General features: G+C 50.4%; 2 protein-coding genes across 2 annotated transcripts; both read left to right on the plus strand.

Moving 5' to 3' along the window:
* Nucleotides 1–2,290: 2,290 nt before the first annotated feature.
* ARF5 (ADP ribosylation factor 5) lies at nucleotides 2,291–5,256 on the plus strand. The gene is made up of 6 exons (XM_060108960.1): nucleotides 2,291–2,481; nucleotides 2,996–3,076; nucleotides 3,420–3,529; nucleotides 3,989–4,060; nucleotides 4,545–4,670; nucleotides 4,773–5,256. The coding sequence occupies exons 1-6, from the start codon at nucleotides 2,415–2,417 to the stop codon at nucleotides 4,857–4,859; spliced, it is 543 nt and encodes a 180-aa protein (XP_059964943.1). The 5' UTR covers nucleotides 2,291–2,414; the 3' UTR covers nucleotides 4,860–5,256.
* Nucleotides 5,257–6,378: 1,122 nt separating this feature from the next.
* Nucleotides 6,379–12,258, plus strand: FSCN3 (fascin actin-bundling protein 3). Its single transcript, XM_060108729.1, has 6 exons — nucleotides 6,379–6,522; nucleotides 7,588–8,284; nucleotides 8,623–8,741; nucleotides 10,911–11,070; nucleotides 11,553–11,723; nucleotides 12,053–12,258. The coding sequence occupies exons 1-6, from the start codon at nucleotides 6,379–6,381 to the stop codon at nucleotides 12,256–12,258; spliced, it is 1,497 nt and encodes a 498-aa protein (XP_059964712.1).
* Nucleotides 12,259–18,566: the final 6,308 nt, after the last annotated feature.

An 18,566-nucleotide genomic window follows, 5' to 3' on the forward strand; every position in this document is an offset into this window, starting at 1 on the left:
CATCCTAAGTGCCAACTATATTTCAGAAGCGTCACAGGAGTTTTGCTATTTAGTCTTTACAATAATTCTGCTGAGTGGGTATTATTAGCACTATTTTACAGATGGGGAAACATGAGGCACAGAGAAGCTAAGTAACACGCCCAAGGTCACACAGCCAGTAAGTTTAGAATCCTATCTGGATCAGTCCGAGGCTCAACATAACCAAATGCTGTGCCAGATGATCACCATGAAGAGACAAGGTCCTGCCCTTAAGGAGACCACATCTAGAGAGGAAGCAGACATGTAAACAGGAGTATATTCAAAGTGGTACAGAAGTTAAAAGGAGGGAGGCCTGTCTAGGGGAGACAGAGAAGGCTCTCAGTGGAAATACTTTGGGATTTGAAGGATGAGTACTGATTGCCCATCTAACTAGAGATGAGGGAAACAAACATTCCAGGCAGAGGGGAAAAAATGCAAGGACTCCTGGGGCATCAGAGAGCCTGGCTCACCCGGGAAGCAATGAGAATCATTTCAAGGCAGTAGCTTAGGGTATGCGGAGGTGGCAACAGATGGAGCTGACACAATGGATGAGGACCCAAATTAAGGCATTTGGATTTTATCTTGGGTGATAAGACACTAAAGGATTTTCATCGCAAGAGTGGCATCATCAAGTCTTATAGACAAGGTGAAGATACCAAGGTACAGAAGGACATTTTCATTCATGGGGATCAGATGGTAGTGAAACAGAGCAGTGACAACAGGGATGGAAAGAAAAAGGCTAATCGAAAGAGCCAAAGATGACTTGGTCACCGCTAGTTGTGTTATTATATTGGAACTCTTTTAAATGTGCTCTTCAACATTGTAAAAACCTTCTTAAGAATGCAAGTCTATGACTGAAGAGTAAAAAAGTCATGTGTTCACTCATACCTGGTGCCCAGAGTCTGTTCTCTTTACAGACTGAGGGTCAGGATGGGGCAGACACTAGAAATCTGTTCAGACCCCGATTCTTGGTGGCCCAGGTTATATCATCTGCATCACACGAAGCATTCAGATACATTATCTTATCATTTTAATCTTCACCATAACCTCATGAGACAGGACAGATATTAGTCTCCCTTTATAGATGAGAAAATGATAGACTGTGAATATTGTTGAAGTCAAGCCCCCACCCCACCCCCCCAAAAAAAAGGTAGAACTGAGAATTGAACTGAGGCCTGGAACAATGGCACAAAGTCGGTACTCAGTAAATATTTATGGAAGGGAGTGAGGGAAGGAGGGAGGGAGGAAGGAACTTTCTCTGATTCCCAGCTCACTTCACCATGTCCAGTCCATAAGCAACTGATCCTAGAAGCCCAGTGCAAATCCAGAATAGGCAAAACGCCTGCCCTTGCTCCACTGAGCAACCAATTAGTCCATTCAACCCAGCCAGCATTTGTTAAGCATATATTAGGTGCCTGGCATTGACCCAGTCTCTGCCACAGAAGAAATTTAAATTAATTCCTATCTTGCTATTTCGCCTCAGATGCTAAGATGAGTGGGGAAGTAACGTATGAAGCTCTTTGGCAAGAGCCTCACAAAATCCTAGATAGCTGTGCCCTGAAAATCCAGGTTCCCAGGTCTGTGGCAGAGTGAGGAGGGAACTTTAGAAAGACTGCCCTCTTCGACTGAAAGGCCTTGTTTCCAGGGCCATCAAGGCGAAGGCAGAGTTCTCCAGTATACAGGAGTAGGGTTTACGACCCCGCCGCCAGAACTGGGGATCTTACGCTGTTTCTGCTGATTGGGGATCTATGAAGGTGGCGTTTGAAGGAACCATGAAGTGCATCTTCTTCCACCTCTGGCGTACTCCTCTCGAGATTCTACGGTCACTGAACCACCTGCTATGTTCAGAGTCCCTCGCTGGGAGCTGGGAGGACAAAAGGGAGGGCTAAGACACTTGCACAGAACTTCCGCTCCCCCGGGGAGGAAGCTGGAGGTCACCAAGAGCTAAACCGGAGCCCAGAGTGCGTTGGACACAACAAACCAAGGCCCAGAGACCGGCCACCGAAGATGGGGGTGGAGGGCCGTTATGGAGCGTTGTAGGCTTTCCTCGGCCCTGCCCGGGTTGCCGGTTCAGCGCCATAGACCTGACAGGCGTGCTAGGAACTGGGGGAGACCCAGGCCCTTTCCATCTTTAAAGCTGGCGCGGGACCGGGGGAGGATGCGGAGGCTCGCTCAACTCCAGTGTCTTCCTGAGCCATGGTCTGGAGGCGGGGCGGGGGCGGGCCTGGGGGCGGGGCCAGGGCGGAGGACGGCCCGAGGTGACGTAGGGCCGGCCGGGACGCGCGGAGGCCGCGGCGGCGCCTCCTCCTTCTGCTGCTGCTGGGCCCCATCCCCCAGCGGCCGGTTCCAGCCCGCACCCCGCGTCCGTGCCCGCGCCCCCTCCCCCGGGCCCCGCCATGGGCCTCACCGTGTCCGCGCTCTTTTCGCGGATCTTTGGGAAGAAGCAGATGCGGATCCTCATGGGTGAGGCAGATAAAGCGCGCGGCCCGGACTGGAGCGCCAGCCCCCGCGCAGCCCTCTCGCCCCCGCGTCCCTCCAGCCCAGCTCACCCCGGTCTCTGACCCCGAGTCACCCACCTCCTAACCCCCTGGGGCCGCTACTTTCGGATGGGTCGCGGTCTGCAGCACTGTCCCCGGGGCCTGAGACTGAGAGCTGCGGGCCTGGGTGGGGTGAAGCTCCCTTCGCCCCAGCCCGGCTGATAAGAAGGGAGGATTCCGCCCTTGGAGACGACTTTTAAAAGGAGCGCGGCCTTTCTCTTGCGCCTCTTTCCCTGCCGCCCCTCCCCCGCTTTGGGGGCAGGAGTTGGCTCTCCCCACCCTACTGCACTCAAGGCCCCGAAGGTAGATAACAGCGCGCACCTGGAGGCGCTCGGGCTCTCCGCCCCCGTCACCATCAGCTGTCCTGGCCTCTCCCCTTCCCTGGGCTCTAGGGGGCTCCCTCGCTCCCATCTCCATCCCTGTGCCCCTCTCCGTTGCAGTTGGCTTGGATGCAGCTGGCAAGACCACAATCCTGTACAAACTGAAGTTGGGGGAGATTGTCACCACCATCCCCACCATAGGTGAGTCCGGAGGCGAGACCGGGAGGAGCGGGAGCGTGGCGGCGGCCCTTCTGAGGATCTGCTCTGCATTCTGCCCCAGGCCCTTATTTCTGTGCAGGGAGCGGACCCTGACATCAGATCCTGCTACCTGAGAAGTGGGTCAGGGTATCTTTACGTGCAAGATGAGGCGGGATGGATGTGACCTAGCCCGGCCCCATCTGTGGGCTAGCTGGTCCTCTGGGGTTCTTTTCCCCTGGGCCTTGATCGTTGCCTTCTAGTTTTATATCCCTGCTGAATCCACTTAGTTTTAGTGAGTTCCTTCCTTTCAGGATTTTTTCCTCATATTTTTACCAATTATCTGCAGGCTTCAACGTGGAAACAGTGGAATACAAGAACATCTGTTTCACAGTGTGGGACGTGGGAGGCCAGGACAAGATTCGGCCTCTGTGGCGGCACTACTTCCAGAACACTCAGGTTGGGGCTCCCCAACCCCAGGGGAAGAGGGTTAAGGTTAGAAAGCCTGAGATGTTGGCCCAGGCCAGGAAAAAACCCTTCCCTCCTTCTACCCTCAGTTGTAGGCTAGCCTGTCCTCATCCTTCAGAACTGGCCTCAGACTTCTGAGCCTTAGCCACCGTAAGCGTCTCCTGAGAAGCAGAATTCTGAATCCACACTGCCTGATTTAGCTCTCATCACATGTCTTTCCCTGTTCCTTTGCACATCTTTTAGCTAGACTGCTTGCCTGAGGGCAGAGGCTGTATCCTTTGCTGGGTGTCTCCAGTTTGTGCGAGGACATCTGCAAAGCCGTAGTGGAAGTTTACTAGATGAGAAGGGTTTAGACACAATTAGACGTGGGCAGAAGAGAGAAAGAGCCAGACTAGGGTGTATGTGTCCCAGGCTCGAGTGATTGCTCCTCCTTTCTTCCTTCCCACCCAGGGCCTCATCTTCGTGGTGGACAGTAATGACCGAGAGCGGGTCCAGGAATCTGCTGATGAACTCCAGAAGATGGTGAGCACCCAGAGCCCTGGGACAGAGAGAGCCTCTGTACTGGTGTGACAGTCAGGAAATGCCTCACCGGCCTTGAATGTGTGATTCTCTCTGTGGACACAGTCACAAGAAGTAGCTCACCCTGTTTTGAATTGGGGTCAGGTAAAAAGTATAGGGCTTACTTTTTCCTTGCATTCTCTCCTGTCTTCACAACTGACTCTGAGAAGTTGGTGGGGAGGGGGGAGTTCTGCGTGGTGGAGAGAAACGTCATCTTACGTTCTTATTTTTCCATTTGGAAATTTTGTCATTTTGACTAGGGCAAGGAGTCAAATTAGTAGAAGACCCTTTCTGGACTTCAGGCCAAAATGGCCTCAGGCTAGTTTATAACTCTGTCTTGGGTTCAGCAGTAGACGACACAATATTCTATTCTTCTCACAAATATGCTAGAAGGGAAAAAGGGGGGCTCCCGTACACAGCTGGATTCCACCCCCTTCGCCTCTCCCAGCTGCAGGAGGATGAGCTGCGGGATGCGGTGCTGCTGGTGTTTGCCAACAAGCAGGACATGCCCAACGCCATGCCCGTGAGCGAGCTGACCGACAAGCTGGGGCTACAGCACTTGCGCAGCCGCACGGTGAGGGCCTGCCTCTCCCAAAGGGGCCCCAGGCCAGGCAGGAAATAAAGGCATCTCCTTTTCTTCCCTGCTACTGACCTCTTTCTTTCTTTCTCCCCACAGTGGTACGTCCAGGCCACCTGTGCCACCCAAGGCACAGGTTTGTATGATGGGCTGGACTGGCTGTCCCATGAGCTGTCGAAGCGCTAACCAACCAGGGGCCGGCCCCTGCTGCCCAGAAGCTCCCGCGTGCATCCCGGGATGACCAGACTCCCGGACTCCTCAGGCAGTGCCCTTCCCCGCCCATCTCCTCCTCCCCCGCAGACAGCGGCCTCTGCTCCTGCCTGCATGTTGTCTCTGTTGTTGGAGCCTGGGGCCCCGCTCTCTGGGCACGGAGGGCTCCGCTCTCCTGCCTTCTGGGACCTGTGGAAAGGGGCTTCCAGGGCCAGGGCCCCTTCTGCCAGAGGAGGAGCAGGGATCTGGGTTTACTTCTGTTTCTTCCATTTCGGGTGTACCCTTGGGGCCAGGTGGGGAGGGAAGGTGACGGCTCCGGGTGGTGCTATGATGTGGCACTGGATATTGAGTAATAAATTTGCTGTGGTTTGTACACGGTGTTGTCTGTAGCCTAGAGGTCGGGGGCTGGGTTATTGGCTGCAAAGAGACAATATGGGGGAGGCTCAAAGCAGCTAAGGCTGCAGGGCCTGCCCCGTCCCCCAAGCACACACACACATCGCTGCCCTCATCTAGCTCAGCTTCTCCTCCTTTACTCTTGAGATTGGAAGTATTTAGGGGCTCCAGTGGAGGAAATCCCCTTCCTTCCCCAATTCCAAGGGACCTTTGCTGCTGTAACAGGCTCTACCTTCATGGGTCTATAAACCACCTAACGCCCATTTCCCATCCATCTCCCAGCTACTTAGAGAAGTAGGCAGTGGGTCCTGGAGCCCATTGGACAACAGAGACTCTTTGGTGAGGGAAGGACTGATACCCTTAGCGGCAGCCCTGGCTGGTTGCCCAGCAGCAGGGCAACTGGGGACTGAAGAGGGTGCTCTGTGGTCCCCCCACCAAGGCCAGTCTCCTTACCCTGCTCCTGAGCCAGCCCTTCCTGATTAGCATGAGTAATCTGATCCTTGCTGGTTATCTAGGGTTTCCTCACACTCCCTGAAAAGTACCGTCTGAGATGTTTTGGCCTCATCCTCCCAAGGGCCATAGAAGTTAATAGATTTTTCTTAGGTATCTTGAACTCTAAAAACACTTGAGCCCCAAGGGAGCCAGGCAGAACCCACTTCCTAGGGAGGAAAGAGGTTGGTTTCTATCCTATGATTAAAATGAGGAACACAAGTGAAGAAAGGGAGGGACTTGCCTGAAGTCACAGGTGGTGGTTGGCACAGGCTGAAGTTCTGATTCCCAGTCTTAGTTACCTCGATGCCTGGAGTGATGTGGAGAGGGTAGTGCCAGTGGCCCTGGACGCACTTCCTCTGGGCTGTGGATTGATGTTGCTGAGTCAGTGCCCTTTCTCCTCTATGGCGGAATAAGAGGCAACCCTCACAGTCACAATGCTCCCGGGTCACAGAGGTGCTGGGCCCCAGGCCAGCCTCTGCCTAGGAAGTTCCCTCTGGGAACATCTTCCAGGGGGCACTAAGGGCCTGATTCAGGGCCCTATGGCCTGTAGAACCTCACCACTGGGGGGAAGGCTGGGCCGGACTGAGTCATCACCTGTGGTGCCGGCCCCATGGATGAAGTGGAGTGGATGCCAAGACAGCCCAAGGCCGAGGACCTAAGGGTTGGGCTCATCAGCTGGGCAGGATCCTACCTCACTTTTGAGACATACAAGAATACTGTCACTGCTACTGCAAAGGGTTTGGGCCGGAGACAGGTAACAAAGCAAACCTGCACTGGAACCATTTTTCCCAAGGGTGTGTGTGTGTGTGTGTGTGTGGGTGGGTGGGTGGGCGTGTGTGTGTGTGTGTGTGTGGGTGGGTGGTGTGTGGTGTGGATACACTTTCAACCTAATCACTTTACTAGCCTCTGCCATTGTCAGGGCAAGCCAGGCTTTTGCTCACAGGTCTCTATTGCTCTATCTCCCCCTTTCTAACCCTATTCTATCAGGTGAAGCCTCAGCCCTGGCTTTGCTACCTTGTCTTGCTCTGGCTGCTCCCTCCCCTCTATCCCAGCACAGTGGGTGTGTTATCACAGAAAGGAGAGGTGGAGAGGCCAGGCTGGAAGGCAGAATTGTGGGCGTCCGGGAAGTTGGACCCGCGGAGATACTGCAAAGTCTATGTTCTGGTTGTAGTTTGAGACTGGGGTACTCTAGAAGCCCTCAGAGATTTGGTCTTCATTTTAGAGAATGATGTTGGCGCCTCTCGGGATGGTGCTATAGAGCAAGGCAGTGGCAAGTTCCTCTCGCTTATAACAAGGTTGATCACAGCTGAAACAGACAATTCCATCTCGACTGTGTGCTCCCATCCTCATCCCCGGAGCCCGGGCCTGCCTGTAAGAGGTCTTTCTTTTTTCCTGCCATGGTGGAGAGGTGGTTTTGGGGGGCGGACGTGTTGGCTGAGTGTGCTGTCCAGGGGCAACAGTGAGAAAGAAAGAAGTAAGACTTAAACAAAAGCATTTGTTTTGAAAGTTAGGTATTTAAGGAAGCAACCAAGGAAGAGAGAGGGAGTTTTACCCTCCATTATCTGGAGGAGTGGGCATCTAGAACGTCTCTTGGGATCTTGAGAAGCCCTGTGGCTCCAGTGGTGGAGGAGCCCTGAGATCTGTAGATTACCACTGGATGAGAGGGTAGAAGAGTGGACTGCAAGGAAGCCAATGTGGAGGGAAGGTGGTTGTCCTCAGTGAAGGCGCTGGAGTGATGCCAGGGATGATAGTTGAAGGGCTCCTCGGTCTGGTCTCTCAGCAGTACTGATTTCCTTCTTCTCCCTCCCAATGCCTCCAGACCTGGGAGGTCCTAGTGAGCAATAAGCATGACACACAGGCTGTGGTTCGACTAAGAAGCTTGCAGGGCTTCTACCTTCTGTGTGAGGCAGATGGTTCTCTGTGCTGTGGCCGGCCAAGGACAAGCCATCATGGATGCTTCCTAATCCGCTTCCACCGCAGTGGCAAATGGACCCTCCAATGCATCATCAGTGGTCGTTATCTGGAATCTGATGGCAAGGATGTTTTCTGCACCTCCCGGGTCCTCTCAGCTTACCACATGTGGACCCCCCGGCCAGCCCTGCATGTCCACGTGATCCTCTACAGCCCCCTCAACCACCGCTATGCCCGGGCTGACCCCACCATGGGCCGAGTCTGGGTGGACGCACCAGTTCCCTGTCTGAAGGAATGTGGCTTCCTGTTGCATTTCCAAGATGGATGCTACCACCTGGAGACCTCTGCACACACCTTCTTGTCCCACTTAGACCGGCTGGTCTCCCAACGCTCAACACAGACAGCTTTCCACATGCAAGTGCGGCCTGGAGGGTTTGTGGCGCTGAGTGATGGAGAAGGAGGCATGTTGTATCCACAGGGCACACGCCTGCTCCTGAGCCTGGGCTCTGATCCCCATAAGGGCGAGGAGTGGCTCATCCTACAGCACTGCCCTACCTGGGTCAGCCTCAGGTCCAAGACTCGGAAGTTTCTCTCCGTTGTCTATGGCAAGTGCTGGGTCCAACACGGCCATAGAGGGAGGGAGGGCTGGCTGCTGAAAAGAGGAAAGTGTGTTTGGGATCAGTGAGGATTTTTGAAACTAATGCTAAGGAAGATCCTGAGGTCCCAAGAGGATCTCTGCTGCCATGGAGAAGGGCTTTAAACCAGGGGCAGGGGTTGGAGAGAAAGTGGCCTGGGTCTTCTCCAGGCCACTATGGTGCAAATGAAGGTGATGAAGGCTGAGGAGGGAAAGCAGAAGGAATACCAGCCATGAAGTGTGGAGGAGGGGCTGAGACTGAGGCTGAGGCCAGACTCAGGCTTCTTCTGATGTGTTCTTCCTCTGCAGACGTGGAGGTGTGTGCCACCTCTGAGCACGTAACCCCAATGTCCTTGTTCCAGTTTGAATGTGACAACAAGAGCCCCACCTTGCAGCTTCGTTCAGCCAATGGCTGCTACCTAGCCCAGGTGAGACCTTGACTTTCTGAGTAAGAGAACCCTTAAGCCCTGAGCTCTCCCTCTCCAGACACACTTTTTCCTTCTTCAAGGCAGATGATCAGATGGTGAGGTAAAGTGTGGAGGTCCTTGTCAATAAACATTCATTTTCATCCAATGGGCCCACTTTCATTCAATGGGGCCTCTTTAAAAAAAAAAACTTAAACTTTATTGAGGCTTTTTTTTTTTTTTTTTTTTGCGCGGTACGCAGGCCTCTCACCGTTGTGGCCTCTCCCGTTGTGGAGCACAGGCTCCGGATGCGCAGGCTCAGCGGCCATGGCTCACGGGCCCAGCCGCTCTGCGGCATGTGGGATCCTCCCGGACCGGGGCACGAACCCGCGTCCCCTGCATCGGCAGGCGGACTCTCAACCACTGTGCCACCAGGGAAGCCCTATTGAGGCATTATTTACATACAATAAAATGCACCCATTTTAAGTGTACAATTCAATAAGTTTTGACAAATGTATGCAATCATGCTACAATCATATCACAAGTTAGAGAATATTTCTACGACCACAGAAATTCCCTCTTGCCCCTTTTCAGTCAGATCCCCTCCCCTCTTGCCCTCCCCACCACCACCGGTATATATTCTGTCACTATAGATTAGGTTTGCTTACTCTGGAATTTCATATAAATGGAATCATACAGTAATTACAGTATATATGCTTCTTTCACTCAGCATGATGTTTTTGAAATTTGTCCATGATGTCATATGTATCAGTAGTTCGTTCCTTTTTATTGCTGGGTAGTATTGCATAACTCTACTCATAAACACAAACATAATTTGCTTATCCTTTCACTTGTTGATGAACTCTTGAGTTGTTTCCAGTTTGGGCCATTATGAACAAAGTTGCTATGAACATTCGTGTACAAGCCTTTTTGTGGGCCTACGCTTTCAGTTATCTTGGGCAAATACGTAAGAGTGGAATTGTTGGGTCCTATGATAAATGTGTGTTTAACTTCTTAAGAAAATGTCAAGCAGTTTTCTAAAGTGATTGTACTATTTTACATTCTCACCAGTAACGTATGAGAGTTCTAATTGCTCCACATCCTTTCCAATACTAGGTATTGTCTGTGTTTTTAATTTTAGCCACTCTAAAATTAAATGTGTAATGCCATCTTATTGTGGCTTTAATTTGCATTTCCCTTATAATTAATAATGTCGAGCATCTTTTTTTTTTCAGTGTTTTTGGTGGCTGCCCTTTATTTAAATTTATTTTATTTTATTATTATTTTTTAAATTTTGGCTGCATTGGGTCTTCGTTGCTGCATACAGGCTTTTTCTAGTTGCAGTGAGCAGGGGCTACTCTTCGTTGTGGTGTGCGGGCTTAGTAGTTGCGGCTCGCGGCTCTAGAGTTCAGGCTCAGTAGTTGGGGCACACGGACTTAGTTGCTCCGCGGCATGTGTGATCTTCCTGGAGCAGGGCTCGAACCCACGTCCCCTGCATTGCAGGCAGATTCTTAACCACTGCACCACCAGGGAAGTCCCCACGCATCTTTTCATGTGCTTATTGGCTGGTCGTATATCTTCTTTGTGAGGTGTCTATTCAGATCTTTTGTTTATTTGTTATTGGGTTGCCTTATTATTGAGTTGTAAGAGTTTTTTTGTGTTCTAACATGAGTCCTTTGCCAGATTTATGTATTGTAAACGTTTTCTCCCAATCTGTGTCTTGCCTTTTCATTTGCTTAATAGTGTCTTTTGAGCAGCAAGTTTTTAATCTTGATGAAGTCCAATTTCTCCATTTTATAAATGGTTAGTGCTTTTTTCTTGCCCCAGGAAATCCTTGTCTACCCCAATGTTGAAAAGAATTTCTCCTACGTTTTCTTCTAGATGTTTATAGTTAAACTGTGGTTATAGTTTAGCTTTCACGTTTATGACTATGATCCATTTCGAAATGATTTTGGAGTCTGGGCCAAGGTTCGTTTCTCTCCATATGGGATACAGCACAGACTGGAGAAGTGGGAGAGCTGAGGTCACAACATGTTTTCCAAAAAGCATCTGAAGGCATAAGCGTACCTTGGGAGAATAAAAAAAAGCTAGAGGGTGGGATGTGGGAAAGAGGGTCTAAGAATAAAAATATTGAGAAGAAAGCTGAGATTTTGGGTCCTTGCTTCCCTTCTCTGTTCTCAATATTCTCTCCAGAGGCGCCATAGGACAGTGATGGCTGATGGGCACCAGCTGGAGTCTGAAACCTTCTTTCGTATGCACTGGAATTGTGGCAGGATCATCCTGCAGTCTCCCAGTGGACGCTTCTTGGGCATCGCAGCCAATGGCCTGCTGATGGCCAGTGCCACCATTCCAGGTGAGCGAAGCAGCCCTTGCCAGGTTATTCCAAGTCAGAGACGCTTTCAGAGGGAGCAGGGGTTATGATAGAAAGACCACTGGAGTTGGGGTCAGAAGATTTGGGTCTGTGTATCTGCTGAATCACTGACTTTTCATCATCACTTGGGCAGACCACTTCTCTGAGGCTCAGTTTCACTGTCTCCGTCATCAGTGGAGGTGACAGCCAACCTGCCTGGCTCACAGGATTATCTTGAGGATTAAATAGATTCACACATCTCAAAGGAAGGAAGAATATTAAAATTTCTTGGCCTCCACGCTGTACTAAGTGCTTTCACAAACATTTCACAAGCACCTAGCGTGAGACCTGGCACACAGTAAGTCTTCACTAAATATTAAGATAATTGATGACACCCTTCTGCCATCAGTGCCCGTCTTCCTGCTTCCATCTGGGAAAGCACCTAGAGGCAGCCCATCCAGATAACTTCTTCCTGTTTCTTCCAGGCCCAAATGAGGAATTTGGGATTCGATTAGCCAACCGCCCCTTCCTCGCCTTGAGGGGACGGTATGGGTATGTGGGCACCTCGTCAGAACAAAACCTCCTGCAGTGCAATATGGATCAGCCCGACTGCATTCACCTGCTGCCCTGCCGCCAGGGCATCTACCACTTCCAGGGTGAGTAGCTCTTCATCTTCACCCCTGGGTTCATGGTCTAACCCAGCCTTAGCCCCAACTCAGACTTCAGGGCCTGCCACTCAGGGCCTACTTATATAAAAGGAAAAGCAGAGTTTCTGTTTGCTTTTACACTTCAAAGCCCCCAGAGTGGGGGGAGGGGGTGCAGAACAGAAGCCAGCCCTCCTGTGTTTCTAGAGAGGGATCTGCCAACACAGGCAGTGTAGGGTGGTCCAGGAGGGGTGGTGTGCCTCCTGGCAGCCTCTCAGAGGCTGTACTGAGGGAGGCTTTCCTCCAGAATGGCCCACCAACCTGATCTCTTCTCTCCTCAGCACAGGGTGGGTCCTTCTGGTCAATAACACCCTTTGGCACTTTTCGCCCTTGGGGAAAGTTTGCCCTCAACTTCGGTATAGAGCTTCAGGGCAGCAACTTGCTCACGGTGCTGGCACCCAATGGCTTCTACATGCGATCTGACCGAAGTGGCACCCTGTTGGCAGACAGCAGAGACATTACCAAAGAGTGTGTCTGGGAATTCTAGGTAAGGTAAAGCATGTAAGGACCGGGGGGTCTGGGACCGGGAGCTGAGGAACAAGAGAAGAAGAGAGGAGGGTGGGGAGGCAGGTGGCAGTTAGACCAAAAGGCAGCCCAGGCTGACTTCTGTCTGACAGCTTGATCAACTCCACACATTTATTGTGAATCTGTGCCTTTTCTCTCAGGGCTTCTAGACCGAGACTCGCTGGAGACAGGAATCAGATTTAGGTTTCTCACTATTATGTCACGCCAACACTTGTGCTTGCCAGCCAGCCTGCAGGGCACAGGATGAGGTGTACCTGTGTAGCTCTCTCTTCATTAAGATGTGGAGTTTTGGGCCTCCCTGGTGGCGCAGTGGTTGGGGGTCCGCCTGCCGATGCAGGGGATACGGGTTCGTGCCCCGGTCTGGGAGGATCCCATGTGCCGCGGAGCGGCTGGGCCCGTGAGCCATGGCCGCTGGGCCTGCGCGTCCGGAGCCTGTGCTTCGCGACGGGAGAGGCCACAGCAGTGAGAGGCCCGCATACCGCAAAAAGAAAAAAAAAAAAAAAAAAAAAGATGTGGAGTTTTGCCCCCTTTGTAGGGAAGACGGGTAACTTTGGCGGGTATTCTTTCCACCCTATGCACTTTCTACCCCTATGCCCCTGGATCCTTGGGGTGCTGATGGCACCCAGATATTTATCTGCAGCCCTGACCCTTCTCCTGAAGTCTAACCTTCTCTCTTTCCAACTTCCTGATTGACAGTTGACTTGACTTCATCCTGCCATCCCCTCCAAATCAGCCTCCTCCCCCTCCCCTTCAAAGGTGATTCTTCCTGCCCTCCCCACGGCCATCTAGGGCACTGCCGTCCTCGCAAACTCTCAGGCTCAAGACCCCGGCACCATCTCTCCTTCCTCCCTTACATTCCCTTCACCAGACCCTGAAAACTCAGGTACTTCCTAACAGTGCCTCTTGAGTGCTTGCTCCTTCTTCATTGCTGTCTCCACGGCGGGGTTCCAAGCTTTCCACCAAGAGCCTACACTGCAACAAGGGCTCCCCAGCAGCACTCCCTGCCGCCAGGCCCATTCCCACCCGGTATCTTCTCCACCCCAAGTTCACTTTCCTAAGATGCTGCCTCCATCCCATCATTCCCTGTTCACAACTCTTCAGGGCACCTCAGTGCTCTTAGCCCCGTCCCTTCACAATCGACCTCGCTTTCCTGGCTTGGGAACTTATGAGGATGTTGCAGAAAGAGATAGCTTTTGATATTGTATTAGACCTGGAACCAAAACTTAAAAGGTGTGGTCCTTACTAGCTCTGTAACCCCAGGGAAATTGCTCTAACATGTCTAGGCCTTGGTTTCCTTATCTGTAAAATGGGAATAATATCTACTTCATAGAGTGGTGTGAAGGTTCAATGACCATATGCCTCTAGACAGAGATGCCCGCGTACATTCACTCTTTTCCTTCATTTTCTACCAGTTTTCTGCACAAACCTTTTAACTGTGGCAAACTGGGGAAAATACAATGAAATCCCACTGAGCCTGTTTTCTTATCTATTCCATGAAGTATTTGGATCAAACTAAATTTCTCAGGCTCCTTCCAGGCCTAACATTCTAGTAGACAGTGTATCAAAGTAGTTAAGAGCTCATTTCTGGACTCAGAACTGGGTTCTAATTCGATGTTTATCAGTTAAACTTGTTTGATGTTGGGCAAATGAGCCTCTCAAAGTCTGCTTCTTGTGGGTAAAATGGCAATATAGTGTTTATCTCGTGGTATTATTGTATTACATGAGCTGATGATAGTGAAATGCTTAGTAAACAGCCTGGCACCTAGCACACTCTCACTCTATCAGACATCTCCCCCGATCCAGTTTGAATTCTTAGTAAATCTAACCTGTTGACTGTAGTCTCCCTGTGAATTCTGATGCAACTTTGCAGCGCTCATTGGATTTTAAAAAATCACTTCTACTGCCTTTTCCTATAAACTAACCTCACCTCTGTCCTTGTGATCCCTCATCAAGAATGGAACAAATCACTTTATTCTCTCTCTTCCCACAGGATCTCACCAGGTTTTTCCTAAAAGCCAAAGATCAGCAAATGACCGACTGAAGGTTTCTATATCCACTTGCCTCCCAGGTCAATGGGATGCCACCTACCAAAATCCAAATCCTCCAGGAGAAACTACTACACTAAACCGAACAGGAACCTCAGAGTCAAGATCCATGAGACTAATATCTGTTACACAACTTTTCCTACCCAGTTTGGCAAAACACCTGTTTCGAGTAACAATACAACACAAAAGGCCACCCCCAAGACCCTGGTGTGCCTCTGACTTGTGAGTAGGGGTGTGGATGTGGGTGGCGACTGAGACCTCAGTCACTCCAAGTTCTATCCAGAAGAGGGGAGACCAAATGGTAACCTATTCTTCTATTGATTCTCTGTATCCCTTCCAGAACCACTAGACTTTTCTCAGTGATCCCACGAGGATCCAGCCTTCCCCTGAAGGATTCAGAAACCAGATATGACTAGATGTTCTTTTGGCTTAGAACAAAGGAAGGATTATTAATGGTCATAACAGCTTATGCCTCTATAGCCCACCCTCCCTCCAAAGCTTACCAACCATCCCACCTTATCATTACCTTTGATCCAATCAGTTGGACACAACAGGTACTTTCCCCATCACTGCCTACCTCACTGTTTACAGGGAGCTGAGGTGATTTGCCCATGACTGGGACCTCTGATGCAATTCTTCAATTAGAGCAGACCCTAACGTCCATGGCTTTTTCCATCAAAACAGAGTTTCCAAAATGACTGTCATTCTTGCACTGTCTTCATAACTTTGGCTTTTATTTACCTACCGTCTACCCTATTAATGTCTTTCTTGACATACACTCTTTTTTTTTTTTTTTTTTTTTTTTTTTTTTTGCTGTACGCGGGCCTCTCACTGCTGTGGCCTCTCCCGTTGCGGAGCACAGGCTCCGGACACACAGGCTCCGCGGCCATGGCTCGCGGGCCCAGCCGCTCCGCGGCATGTGGGATCTTCCGGGATCGGGGCACGAACCCGTGTCCCCCGCATCGGCAGGCGGACTCTCAACCACTGCGCCACCAGGGAAGCCCCGACATACACTATTAAGTACATTTATTTTAAAAGGGATTTTTTTTCTTTTTCTTTTTCTTTTTTTTTGCGGTACGCAGGCCTCTAGCTGTTGTGGCCTCTCCCGTTGCGGAGCACAGGCTCCGGACGCGCAGGCTCAGCGGCCATGGCTCACGGGCCCAGCCGCTCCACGGCATGTGGGATCCTCCCAGACCGGGGCACGAACCCGTGTCCCCTGCATCGGCAGGTGGACTCTCAACCACTGAGCCACCAGGGAAGCCCTAAAAGGGATATTTTGATCACTATCATAAAATGGAAGACCAGAATCACTTGCCATGAATAGAAAGTGACCATGAAAAGAAATACAATGAAAACAAAGTGATGTTTCAAATCTTAGTTAGATTTCCCTTCCTTGACCAAGGCTCAGAGACTCCCTTTCCCTCTGTTCAAAAAGTAGATTAGCAACTGTTACAGAGGGGCTAAAGAGTAGGACCAAAATGAAAATTTTCTCTTTGACACAATCAGAATTGAAAGGGAGTGGAAAAGGGAAATTTTTTCTCATTGTTAACCCAGTATTATATAAAGCAGCATCCAGACAGTTCCTAAAAATTTCTCAAATACCAGTGATGCCTGACCCCTATTGCATCATCCCATAATCAGTGCCTGGTTTATAAGCCCACTGAGAAGAGAACCTGAAACCGGAACATGAGAGAGATTCTGTTTGGATAGAGGAAAATGATGTCAAGTTTCTGTAAGTATGTTTCTCCTCAAGAATATGAAAGAATTTTGTAAACATTTTAATCCAATAAAAAAAGGTTGCAGGGCCTCCCTGGTGGCGCAGTGGTTGAGAGTCCGCCTGCCGATGCAGGGAACGTGGGTTCATGCCTCAGTCCAGGAGGATCCCACATGCCGCGGAGAGGCTGGGCCCGTGAGCCATGGCCCCTGAGCCTGCGCGTCCGAAGCCTGTGCTCCGCAGCGGGAGAGGCCACAACAGTGAGAGGCCTGTGTGCCGCAAAAAAGGAAAAAAAAAAAAAAAAAAAAAAGGTTGCAAACACTAGAGACCAGGGCATCTCCCTTCCTGCAGAACATTAAGAACAGGCCAAAGATGTGGAGTGGAATATAATCTTCAGAGATAAGACGTTGGGGGGGTCATTTAGTGGAGAACCCCTTCCTCAGCTTTCCATAAATACATCTACACACTCAGATGCATGGGCATGCATGTGCCCGGGGACACACACACACACCCACGCACACACACGCACATTGGTATGCCTTGCTCCCCCAAAGTGGTCATCCATCCTCCACTTGAATGGTGCTCAGCCATGGAGCCTCAGATGACAGCTGCTTCCATTGCTGAGGTCAGTTTTGTTGCTGAAGTGACGGGCATATTCTCAGCTGTACTGTGAATGCTGTCACCCCACAAAACCTCGTCCATTTCCCTGAGCAGTCTGTCCAGCAGGGTCCCCAGCTTGAGGGGAGAGAAGGCAGGGCGGGGCAGGCTGCACTCTATTACCCTCGGAATTTCATTCTAGAGCTATGCTGTCCCATACAACTTTCTGTGCTGATGGAAATGTTCTATAGAATTTACTGTCCAATACAGTAACCTCGGGCACATGTGACTGCTGGGCATTTGATTTGGGGCTAGTGTGACTGAGGAGCTGAATTATTCATTTTATTTCATTTTAATTACATTTTAATAGCCACATGTGGTCGGTGGCTACTTACTGAGCCCCACAGCTCTAGAGTATTTGATGATAAAGAGACTTCCTGAAGGACAACTTCTGCACTTGTACCTGTCACAGACGGGAGTAAACAAACATGCCCCCAGTCCCCCCCTACCCTGCTTTGCACCATCATCATTCCATCCCCTGCTCTTCAAAAAGGAAAGAATTTGGAGGGATAAGCCCATCCCCCATTCCAAATATCTCCTCTTTACCCCTTTCCCCCCATAGCCCTCTCTTTCCCTACATCCCAAGGCTTCCCAGGAGGAGCCTAGAGATTTCTCTGCAGGGAGACAAAATTGAGATGAGTTGGAACTTACAGCCAAGAAGAAGCAAGCAAACATGCCCCAAGAGCACATATAAAGGGATGAGCAGAATTAAAAAAGGGTCATTTCCACTCTGTGTGTTGGGGAAAAAAAAAATACATATGCAATTGAAGAGTTCATGTCTCTTCTTTTTTTTTTTTTTTGCGGTACGCGGGCCTCTCACTGCTGTGGCCTCTCCCGTTGCGGAGCACAGGCTCCGGACGCGCAGGCTCAGCGGCCATGGCTCACGGGCCCAGCTGCTCCACGGCATGTGGGATCTTCCCGGACTGGGGCACGAACCTGTGCCCCCTGCATCGGCAGGCGGACTCTCAACCAATGCACCACCAGGGAAGCCCCATGTCTCTCTTCTTAGATTAAGAAATTATTATACATTTTCTTAGATGTGGTCATGGTATTGTGGTTATGTAAGAAAATTTCCCTTATATTTTGGAGATGCATGCTGGAGGACTCAGGGGTGACGTGCCACGAGGTACTATCAGTGTGTGTATGTGTTATATGTGCATACATGTGGGTATATGAGCACCCAAACACCAAGATAGATACATATCTACGTACATATGTAGATATATATATATATATATATATATATACATAGATAAATACAAAGATTAGATTGGATAGATAGATAATAGCTAGATACCTAGTTATATAGACACATAAATATATTAGATGATAGCTAGATAGTTACATAGATAACTAAATCATATAGATAGATAGATGGCAAATTTTTTTTTTTGGCTGTGCTGGGTCTTCATTGCTGCGCGCGGGCTTTCTCTAGTTGCAGCGAGCGGGGGCTACTCTTCGTTGCGGTGCGCAGGCTTCTCCCTGTGGTGGCTTCTCTTGTGGAGCATGGGCTCTAGGCGTGCGGGCTTCAGTAGTTGTGGCGCTCAGGCTCAGTAGTTGTGGCTCGTGGGCTCTAGAGCACAGGCTCAGTAGTTGTGGTGCACGGGCTTAGTTACTCCGCTGCATGTGGGATCTTCCTGGACCAGGGCTCGAACCCGTGTCCCCTGCATTGGCAGGTGGATTCTTAACCACTGCGCCACCAGGGAAGCCCGATGGCAAACTTTATAATTGTTAAATATAGGGGTGGGATTATGAGTGCTCATGAGAAAAACATGATGGACAACAGAACTACTGCTAATTTAAAAGATGTTTTTATCACTGCCAACTGGAAGCGTCTTAAGGCCAGTGTGAGAA

This window comes from Mesoplodon densirostris, chromosome 9 (genome assembly GCF_025265405.1).
Source record: "Mesoplodon densirostris isolate mMesDen1 chromosome 9, mMesDen1 primary haplotype, whole genome shotgun sequence".
Classification (NCBI taxonomy): Eukaryota; Metazoa; Chordata; class Mammalia; order Artiodactyla; family Ziphiidae; genus Mesoplodon; species Mesoplodon densirostris.

Bases quoted from the DNA above. Each gene is read 5' to 3' on its own strand.
- ARF5 (XM_060108960.1), top strand. From the start codon at position 2,415: ATGGGCCTCACCGTGTCCGCGCTCTTTTCGCGGATCTTTGGGAAGAAG. The intron at 2,482-2,995 runs GTGAGGCAGATA...TCTCCGTTGCAG, and splicing joins GCAGATGCGGATCCTCATGG to TTGGCTTGGATGCAGCTGGC. The intron at 3,530-3,988 runs GTTGGGGCTCCC...CTTCCCACCCAG, and splicing joins ACTACTTCCAGAACACTCAG to GGCCTCATCTTCGTGGTGGA.
- FSCN3 (XM_060108729.1), top strand. From the start codon at position 6,379: ATGGATGAAGTGGAGTGGATGCCAAGACAGCCCAAGGCCGAGGACCTA. The intron at 6,523-7,587 runs GTAACAAAGCAA...CAATGCCTCCAG, and splicing joins AGGGTTTGGGCCGGAGACAG to ACCTGGGAGGTCCTAGTGAG. The intron at 8,285-8,622 runs GCAAGTGCTGGG...CTTCCTCTGCAG, and splicing joins GTTTCTCTCCGTTGTCTATG to ACGTGGAGGTGTGTGCCACC.